Here is a 10,381-nt window from a genome sequence, read left to right as displayed (position 1 = left end):
TTATCTGATAGACCATCTCTTTCTTACCTCCAGCTCCTAACTACGCTCTCCTTGATAATGATTGTCTTTCTCTATTTGATTCATTCCATGGTCACTGCTCCTCTGACCTTTCCTCCCTAAGCAGCAATGCATTCTACATTAGGGTCACCAACTCTGGTTGGCCATATTCCTGGAGGTGTCATCACATGACCTCCTGCCTCCCGCCTCCCTGCCCCCCACACTCCTGCTATTGGTCGCCCGACATGTTTATCCTCATGAGGCCACGCCTTCCCACGGCCAATTGGAAAGCGAACAGACGCTTCATTACCGGATTGGATGATTCTTGACTGTCAGTCAAACAGCCTTTCTTCCCCATCTCCAATACTTTTATAACGAATAAACAAAAGTGTTCAAAGAACATTTTTTAAAAACCACAATTTTTTTTATAGCCCCATAGATTTTTCTCCTGGGACTTGCTCGCAGCAATGTCCTGGAGACTAGTCTTTAATTCCTGGAGACTCCAGGGCACTCGCATCCGACAGGGCAAAAGAGTAACTAGGGAGAGAGTAGGGCCTCTTAAGGATCAACAAGGTCATCTATGTGCGGAACCACAAGAGATGGGTGAGATCCTGAATGAATATTTCACATCGGTATTTACGGTTGAGAAAGGCATGGATGTTAGGGAACTTGGGGAAATAAATAGTGATGTCTTGAGGAGTGTACATATTACAGAGAGGGAGGTGCTGGAAGTCTTAACGCGCATCAAGGTAGATAAATCTCCGGGACCTGATGAAATGTATCCCAGGACGTTATGGAAGGTTAGGGAAGAAATTGCGGGTCCCCTAGCAGAGATATTTGAATCATCGACAGCTACAGGTGAGGTGCCTGAAGATTGGAGGGTAGCAAATGTTGTGCCTTTGTTTCAGAAGGGCGGCAGGGAATAGCCTGGGAACTATTGACCGGTGAGCCTGACATCTGTAGTGGATAAGTTGTTAGAGGGTATTCTGAGGGACAGGATCTACAGGCATTTGGAGAGGCAGGGACTGATTAGGAACAGTCAGCATGGTTTTGTGAGAGGAAAATCATGTCTCACGAATTTGATTGAGTTTTTTGAAGGGGTAACCAAGAAGATAGATGAGGGCTGTGCAGTAGACGTGGTCTACATGGACTTCAGCAAAGCCTTTGACAAGGTACCGCATGGTAGGTTGTTACATAAGGTTAAATCTCACGGGATCCAAGGTGAGGTAGCCAATTGGATACAAAATTGGCTTGACGACAGAAGACAGAGGGTGGTTGTAGAGGGTTGTGTTTCAAACTGGAGGCCTGTGACCAGCGGTGTGCCTCAGGGATTGGTGCTGGGTCCGCTGTTATTTGTTATTTATATTAATGATTTGGATGAGAATTTAGGAGGCTTGGTTAGTAAGTTTGCAGATGACACCAAGATTGGTGGCATTGTGGACAGTGAAGAAGGTTATCTAGGATTGCAACGGAATCTTGATAAATTGGGCCAGTGGGCCGATGAATGGCAGATGGAGTTTAATTTAGATAAATGTGAGGTGATGCATTTTGGTAGATCGAATCGGGCCAGGACCTACTCCGTTAATGGTAGGGCGTTGGGGAGAGTTATAGAACAAAGAGATCTAGGAGTACAGGTTCATAGCTCCTTGAAAGTGGAGTCACAGGTGGATAGGGTGGTGAAGAAGGCATTCGGCATGCTTGGTTTCATTGGTCAGAACATTGAATGCAGGAGTTGGGATGTCTTGTTGAAGTTTTACAAGACATTAGTAAGGCCACACTTGGAATACTGTGTACAGTTCTGGTCACCCTATTATAGAAAGGATATTATTAAACTGGAAAGAGTGCAGAAAAGATTTACTAGGATGCTACCGGGACTTGATGGTTTGACTTATAGGGAGAGGTTAGACAGACTGGGACTTTTTTCCCTGGAGAGTAGGAGGTTAAGGGGTGATCTTATAGAAGTCTATAAAATAATGAGGGGCAGAGATAAGGTAGATTGTCAAAATCTTTTCCCAAAGGTAGGGGAGTTTATAACGAGGGGACATAGATTTAAGGTGAGAGGGGAGAGATACAAAAGGGTCCAGAGGGGCAATTTTTTCACTCAAAGGGTGGTGAGTGTCTGGAACGAGCTGCCAGAGGCAGTAGTAGAGGCGGGTACAATTTTGTCTTTTAAAAAGCATTTGGACAGTTACATGGGTAAGATGGGTATAGAGGGATATGGGCCAAGTGCAGGCAATTGAGACTAGCTTAGTGGTATAAACTGGGCGACATGGACATGTTGGGCCGAAGGGCCTGTTTCCATGTTGTAACTTCTATGATTCTATGATTCTATGCTCTTTCTCCTGCTTCCTCGCGCTGATATCAAGCCTGATCACACCATCTGCTACTCTAACTCATTCTTTCCCAGGACCTCCAAACTGTGAAACTCCATCCCTTCCCTCGGCCTTTCAGTCCTTCTACCAATCCGCAGGCTTCTTAAACACAAGCTTGGTGCCAGGTTCCTGATTTACTTGTGTGTTTCTCTGACTTTGCACTCTCTTGTTCTGAGCTCATCAGAAAATTGGGCTCATGTTACATCCAATTTTCCATTGACTTTAAATACCTCCATACTCCCATAATCTGTATGGAACTGCACTCCACTCACTGGGTTTTGCTGGAGAAATAATGCTGCTGTGCTGGGGAGACTCTCAGGAGAGTTTTGATCAGGCGTTCAGTTTGGTGTAGTGCGTAGAGACTCTGTTTAAATAGACTGTTTGCTGTGAGTGCTGCCGTAAGTCCCTCCTCGCCTCCAACTCATTGGCTGACACAGCAGTGTCAACATTCACTGGGTAATTTTAAACTGCTGGAAAATTGTGCTCAATGTGCCCCCAAAATTCCATTGATTTAAATACATACAAAGCCTCTCTGAGGGAAAAGAGGGCAGGACGGAGAAACAGGAGGAGGTTAATTAGTTGAGGGTGAGAAATACTTTGGCTCCTCGCTACTTGGCCTCGGGGGGATGAGTGGGGGTGGGGGAGAGTAGATGGGGTTAAAGGAGAGATTAGTTAAAGTCCCGTTTACCCATCACCCTGTACTCGCTGACCTACATTGGTTCCTGGTCTGGCAACACCTCGATTTTAACAGTCTCCTTGTTTTCAAATCCCTCCATGGCCTCGCCCCTCCCTATCTCTGTAACCTCCTCCAGCCCTACAACCCTCCGAGATCTCTGTGCTCCTCCAATTCTGGCCACTTGCGCATCCCTGATTTTAATCGCTCCACCATTGGCGGCCGTGCCTTCAGCTGCCTAGGCACTAAGCTCTGCAATTCCCTCCCTAAACCTCTCTGCCTCTCTACCTCTCTCTCCTCCTTTAAGACGCTCCTTAAAACCTACCTCTTTGACCCAGTTTTTGGTCACCTGCCCTAATATCTCCTTATGTGGCTTGGTGTGAAATTTTGTCTGATGATCGCTCCTGTGAAGCACCTCGGGACATTTTACTACGTTAAAGGTGCTGTATAAATGCAAGATGAGAATTTTTAAATCGAGGCTTTCCCAGACCAGGAGCCAATGTAGGTCAGTGAGCGCGGGGGTGATGGGTAAACGGGACTTGGTGCGAGTTAGGATATGGGCAGCAGAGTTTTGGATGAGCTCAAGTTATGGAGGGTGGAAGATGGGAGGCCAATCAGGAGAGCATTGGAATAGTCGAGACTGGAGCTAACAAAGACGTGGGTGAGGATATTTAGTTGGAGGAAATTTTTGCTCATCCAGTACTGGATGTCGGACAAGCAATGTGACAAATCAGAGTCAATGGAGGGATCGAGAGAGGTGGTGGTGAGGTAGAGCTGGGCGTCGTCAACGTACACGTGGAATCTGACATCGTGTTTTTGGATGATGTCACCGAGGGGCAGCATGTAGATGAGAAATAGGAGGGGGTCAAGGATAGATCCTTGGGGGACTCCAGAGGTAACGGTGTGGGAGCAGGAAGAGAAGCCATTGCAGGTGATTCTCTGGCTACGACTGGATAGATAGGAATGGAACCAGGCGAGGGCAGTCCCACCCAGCTGGACGACGGAGGAGAGGGGTTGGAGGAGGATGGTGTGGTCAGCCGTGTCAAAGGCTGCAGACAGGTGGAGAAGGATGGGGAGAGATAGTTTACCACGGTCACAGTCACACAGGATGTCATTTGTGACTTTGATAAGGGCCGTTTCAGTACTGTGGCGGGGCGGAAACCTGATTGGAGGGATTCAAACATGCTGGAAAGGTGAATTTAAAATGGCGACTGAATGACGTATATACACCCAGTCGATTTCTTTAACCCTGTTTCACTTGAAGACGACATTTGGCCTTGACTCCTCAGGTCAATGCCATGGGAGATCAATCGGACATTGCTGAGAATCTTTTACAATGGATCATTGTCTGACGTATGTTCTAATTGTATTAATACAACCTTAATTTGTGTCATTCAGCTCAAGGTTAATTTCAAATCAAAAGAAAGAAAGAACTAGTATTTAAATATATGACCTTAGGACTTCCCAATGCGGTTTACAGTCAGTGATATTCTTTCAATCTGTAGTTATTGTTGTGATATAGGATATGTAGCAGCCAATTTGCAGACAGCAAGATCAAAATCTAAATGCCTTTCTTTGACTGAGGGGATGTTAAAGGTCACTGGCGATCAGGTGTGGTCAGTTGACATCCATCTTGGTTATACAAATACTGACCATCAGGTACCCCTTTGGCCCAGTGAGAGCCCATTTTGTCACCTGCCTAAGGTGAGGGGCAGAAGTCAATATTAAAATTGGGTAGGAACTTTCCATTTTTCATTTCTGATACTGGAAAAGGCCAATTACAGCCATAGAGATCAGAGTATCAGGGCTGTCTCATTTATACTCTCTCCCTCAATGCTCAGATTCACTGCTTAGCTCAAACTGTTATCATTCACTGTCATGCTGATATCACAGCGGTCAGCTCAAAATACTTCACTCCACCCTCTGTACATTTGGGTGGTCACCCAGTGCCCTCAGCTGCCCACCTGTGAGAGGTCACCCAGTGCCCTCAGCTCTCCACCTGTGAGGGGTCACCCAGTGCCCTCAGCTCTCTACCTGTGAGGGGTCACCCAGTGCCCTCAGCTGCCCACCTGTGAGTGGTCACCCAGTGCCCTCAGCTCCCCACCTGTGAGAGGTCACCCAGTGCCCTCAGCTCTCTACCTGTGAGTGGTCACCCAGTGCCCTCAGCTCCCTACCTGTGAGGGGTCACCCAGTGCCCTCAGCTCTCTACCTGTGAGTGGTCACCCAGTGCCCTCAGCTCCCTACCTGTGAGTGGTCACCCAGTGCCCTCAGCTCTCTACCTGTGAGTGGTCACCCAGTGCCCTCAGCTCTGTACCTGTGAGAGGTCACCCAGTGCCCTCAGCTCTCTACCTGTGAGTGGTCACCCAGTGCCCTCAGCTCCCCACCTGTGAGAGGTCACCCAGTGCCCTCAGCTCTCTACCTGTGAGTGGTCACCCAGTGCCCTCAGCTCCCCACCTGTGAGGGGTCACCCAGTGCCCTCAGCTCTCTACCTGTGAGAGGTCACCCAGTGCCCTCAGCTCTCTACCTGTGAGAGGTCACCCAGTGCCCTCAGCTCCCCACCTGTGAGTGGTCACCCAGTGCCCTCAGCTCCCCACCTGTGAGAGGTCACCCAGTGCCCTCAGCTCTGTACCTGTGAGTGGTCACCCAGTGCCCTCAGCTCTGTACCTGTGAGAGGTCACCCAGTGCCCTCAGCTCTCCACCTGTGAGAGGTCACCCAGTGCCCTCAGCTGCCCACCTGTGAGAGGTCACCCAGTGCCCTCAGCTGCCCACCTGTGAGAGGTCACCCAGTGCCCTCAGCTCTGTACCTGTGAGGGGTCACCCAGTGCCCTCAGCTCTCTACCTGTGAGGGGTCACCCAGTGCCCTCAGCTCCCTACCTGTGAGTGGTCACCCAGTGCCCTCAGCTCCCCACCTGTGAGGGGTCACCCAGTGCCCTCAGCTCTCTACCTGTGAGAGGTCACCCAGTGCCCTCAGCTCTCTACCTGTGAGAGGTCACCCAGTGCCCTCAGCTCCCCACCTGTGAGTGGTCACCCAGTGCCCTCAGCTCTGTACCTGTGAGAGGTCACCCAGTGCCCTCAGCTCCCCACCTGTGAGTGGTCACCCAGTGCCCTCAGCTCTGTACCTGTGAGAGGTCACCCAGTGCCCTCAGCTCCCTACCTGTGAGGGGTCACCCAGTGCCCTCAGCTCTCCACCTGTGAGAGGTCACCCAGTGCCCTCAGCTCCCCACCTGTGAGAGGTCACCCAGTGCCCTCAGCTCTCCACCTGTGAGAGGTCACCCAGTGCCCTCAGCTGCCCACCTGTGAGAGGTCACCCAGTGCCCTCAGCTGCCCACCTGTGAGAGGTCACCCAGTGCCCTCAGCTCTGTACCTGTGAGGGGTCACCCAGTGCCCTCAGCTGCCCACCTGTGAGTGGTCACCCAGTGCCCTCAGCTCTCTACCTGTGAGTGGTCACCCAGTGCCCTCAGCTCCCCACCTGTGAGAGGTCACCCAGTGCCCTCAGCTCTCTACCTGTGAGAGGTCACCCAGTGCCCTCAGCTCTCTACCAGTGAGAGGTCACCCAGTGCCCTCAGCTCTCCACCTGTGAGAGGTCACCCAGTGCCCTCAGCTCTCTACCTGTGAGGGGTCACCCAGTGCCCTCAGCTCTCTACCTGTGAGAGGTCACCCAGTGCCCTCAGCTCTGTACCTGTGAGAGGTCACCCAGTGCCCTCAGCTCTCTACCTGTGAGGGGTCACCCAGTGCCCTCAGCTCTGTACCTGTGAGAGGTCACCCAGTGCCCTTAGCTCTCTACCAGTGAGAGGTCACCCAGTGCCCTCAGCTCTCTACCTGTGAGAGGTCACCCAGTGCCCTCAGCTCTCTACCTGTGAGAGGTCACCCAGTGCCCTTAGCTCTCTACCAGTGAGAGGTCACCCAGTGCCCTCAGCTCTGTACCTGTGAGAGGTCACCCAGTGCCCTCAGCTCTGTACCTGTGAGGGGTCACCCAGTGCCCTCAGCTCCCCACCTGTGAGAGGTCACCCAGTGCCCTCAGCTCTGTACCTGTGAGGGGTCACCCAGTGCCCTCAGCTCCCCACCTGTGAGAGGTCACCCAGTGCCCTCAGCTCTGTACCTGTGAGAGGTCACCCAGTGCCCTCAGCTCTCTACCAGTGAGAGGTCACCCAGTGCCCTCAGCTCTGTACCTGTGAGAGGTCACCCAGTGCCCTCAGCTCTGTACCTGTGAGAGGTCACCCAGTGCCCTCAGCTCTCTACCTGTGAGAGGTCACCCAGTGCCCTCAGCTCTCTACCTGTGAGTGGTCACCCAGTGCCCTCAGCTCTGTACCTGTGAGGGGTCACCCAGTGCCCTCAGCTCTGTACCTGTGAGAGGTCACCCAGTGCCCTCAGCTCTGTACCTGTGAGGGGTCACCCAGTGCCCTCAGCTCTGTACCTGTGAGAGGTCACCCAGTGCCCTCAGCTCTGTACCTGTGAGGGGTCACCCAGTGCCCTTAGCTCTGTACCTGTGAGGGGTCACCCAGTGCCCTCAGCTCTGTACCTGTGAGAGGTCACCCAGTGCCCTCAGCTCTCTACCTGTGAGGGGTCACCCAGTGCCCTCAGCTCTCTACCTGTGAGAGGTCACCCAGTGCCCTCAGCTCTCTACCTGTGAGAGGTCACCCAGTGCCCTCAGCTCTGTACCTGTGAGGGGTCACCCAGTGCCCTCAGCTCTGTACCTGTCGGGAGCTTTGTGTTGCTGCTCCATTTGTACCAGAGATTCTCTCCATACTCGGTGTCACTGTGCTGGAGTGTATTGATATCGATGAGATGCTCCGCCCATTTCTGTGCTTGCACGGAGAGTTCAGACTTCAGCTGGAGTGGCTGTGACTGGTGCAGGGCTCGTAATCTGTTGTGCTCTTGGACCAGTTCAGCAATAAAAGCTTTTCTCTCCTTGTCTGCAAAACACCAGATATCGATTAATATCTTTCACAGGGCATTACTGGGACTGTTGTAATGTGACATATTATCATGGGTTGGCAGCTTACACCACCAAGAATGCTACGGTGACTTAAATGTGACGTTTACATGCATAGAATTGCAGGGAATTTACAGAGAATTTACAGCACAGGAACAGGCCATTCGGCCCTACAGGTCAATGCCAGTGTTTATGCTCCACACGAGCCGCCTCCCACCTTCCTCATCGAACCCCATCAATGTATCCTTCTATTCCTTTCTCCCTCATGTACTTATCTCGCTTCCCCTTAAATGCATTTATGCTATTCGCCTCAACCACTCCTCGGGGCTTAAACTGAATAAGGCCCGATGCAGTGCAGGAAGAAGTTCAATGATTTGACATGAGTGGTCAAGGTGAGGGAGGTCAACTGTCAAGTGGCGTCTCCCACCAACTGCACCATTAGCCGCATCCACTGCTCCACGCACCACATCCCCATCACCCACATACCAATAAACTCTTTCCATCAGTACTCAACTCTTCCAATCAGATGCTTCCTCTCACCCTTACACATTACCACTGTTGCAAGCCGCACACCCACAACTCACAGGCCACACACACTGGCAGCTATTCAACCATGACTGGCACATTACCCAGACACACGTCCCGCTTTCTTGCAGGAGAAGGTGGCGCATAACAGGAGGCAGCAAGTGACAGTGGCATTTAGCCCCTCGAGCCTATTCCACTATTCAGTGCGATCATGGCTGATCTGTGATCTAACCCCATATCCCTTAATACCCTCGGTTCACAGGAATCCATCAATCTCAGATTTAAAATTCACAATTGAGCCAGCATCAGCTGCCGTTTGCAGAAGAGTGTTTGAGAAGAGAATTTGTGTGGGTTATCTGGGTGTTTGTGAGTGTGAATGTGAAGGACTACAAAAATAATGATGTTTGAATGTGAGTGTGTGTAGGCATGAGAGTGTGTCAGTGGGACTAACATTTGTGAATGTACAAGAGTGCATGTATTGGTTGTGGACAGTGGTGTCAGGGTCCCTGTATGCATGGAAGTCCACTGCTAATTGTAACCAAACCAACAAGGGCAGCAGGCACATGGGAACAACACCACCTGCACGTTCCCCTCCAAGTCACACACCATCCCGACTTGGAAATATATCACCATTCCTTCATCGTCGCTGGGTCAAAATCCTGGAACTCCCTTCCTAACAGCACTGTGGGAGAACCGTCACTACACGGACTGCAGCGGTTCAAGAAGGCGGCTCACCACCACCTTCTCAAGGGCAATTAGGGATGGGCAATAAATGCCGGCCTCGCCAGCGACGCCCACATCCCATGAACGAATAAAAAAAAAACTGCAACATGAGTGAGAGATGCTGCTGGGACAATCTAACCCACCCTCCACTTCAGTAAAATTACAAACAAAGAAAGAAATAACTTGCATTTCTACCACCTCAGGACGTCCCAAAGCACTTTACAGCTAATGAAGTACTTTTGAAGTGCAGTCACTGTTGTAATGTAGGAAACACGGCAGTCAATTTGCGCACAGCAAGATCCCACAAACAGCAATGTGATGAATGATCAGATAATTTGTTTTAGTGATGTTGGTTGAGAGATAAATATCAGCCAGGACACCGGGGAGAACTCCCCTGCTCTTCTTCGAAACATGCCATGGGATCTTTTACATCCCCCTGAGGGAGCAAGATGAGGCCTTGGTTTAACGTCTCACCTGTGTGTTGAATATTCACTGTTTCTCTTTGCTGCTTTCTCACCGTGCCGCTGTCAGTTCACAGTAAAAGCACCTTTAAAAGCCTCAGTCTGTGGTCTGCTCTGAAGGACCGTGTAAACCAGGCTCCCCTGGACTCTGTCCCGAGCTCAGGAGCTACCCGACCCCACCCTTGGGTTGCTGTCGCCCATCAACCAGTGTTTACAGTTCCTCTGACAGGAAGTGGGAGTGATTTTTAGATAACAAAACCGGTACCTGTCACTGGTGCCACCCGGGTCATTCCTGGTTTGCCAGGGGTCTTTCCGCTCCCTCCTTGGGCCGACCCACCCTCGCTCTCCTTCACCTCGCTGCCAACGGGCAGAACATTTTTTGCAAAGTAGCCCGGGTTGGTGATGTTACCGGCCGGGTCGAATTGAGCCACCACCACGGTGAGACCTTTACCATCAGACGCCAGGCCAATCCCGATCTCTCTGGAGTCCCTCCAAACCAGCTGTGTGAAATGTCCTGCCGGAGAACAACAGTCGGGTGATTTACAAAGATCACAGGACACGGGACAGTGCAGTCCCCACGTACGACCCACAGCTTCTACTGACTATTCCAATGCTCTCCTGGCTGGATTCCCACCTTTCACCCTCCATAAACTTGAGCTCATCCAAACCTCTGCTGCCCGTATCCTAACTCACACCT

At 51.2% G+C, this 10,381-nt stretch overlaps 1 protein-coding gene and 1 long non-coding RNA gene across 2 annotated transcripts in view; one reads left to right on the top strand and one right to left on the bottom strand.

Annotated features, from left to right (window-relative positions):
* The window catches only part of glipr2 (GLI pathogenesis-related 2), a 105,577-nt gene that overhangs the window by 41,818 nt on the left and 53,378 nt on the right, over positions 1–10,381 (bottom strand). The window contains exons 15-16 of the mRNA XM_067969523.1: positions 9,950–10,198; positions 7,737–7,955 (exon numbers count right to left, since the gene is read on the bottom strand). Of these exons, the coding sequence (XP_067825624.1) occupies positions 7,737–7,955; positions 9,950–10,198 (468 nt within the window). The remainder of the gene's footprint in view (positions 1–7,736; positions 7,956–9,949; positions 10,199–10,381) is intronic.
* LOC137300461 (uncharacterized) overlaps positions 1–10,381 on the top strand; it is a 114,016-nt gene that overhangs the window by 73,469 nt on the left and 30,166 nt on the right. The window lies entirely within an intron of this gene.

Source organism: Heptranchias perlo, chromosome 31 (genome assembly GCF_035084215.1).
Source record: "Heptranchias perlo isolate sHepPer1 chromosome 31, sHepPer1.hap1, whole genome shotgun sequence".
NCBI lineage: Eukaryota > Metazoa > Chordata > Chondrichthyes > Hexanchiformes > Hexanchidae > Heptranchias > Heptranchias perlo.
This window is presented reverse-complemented; position numbering and strand designations above follow the sequence as displayed.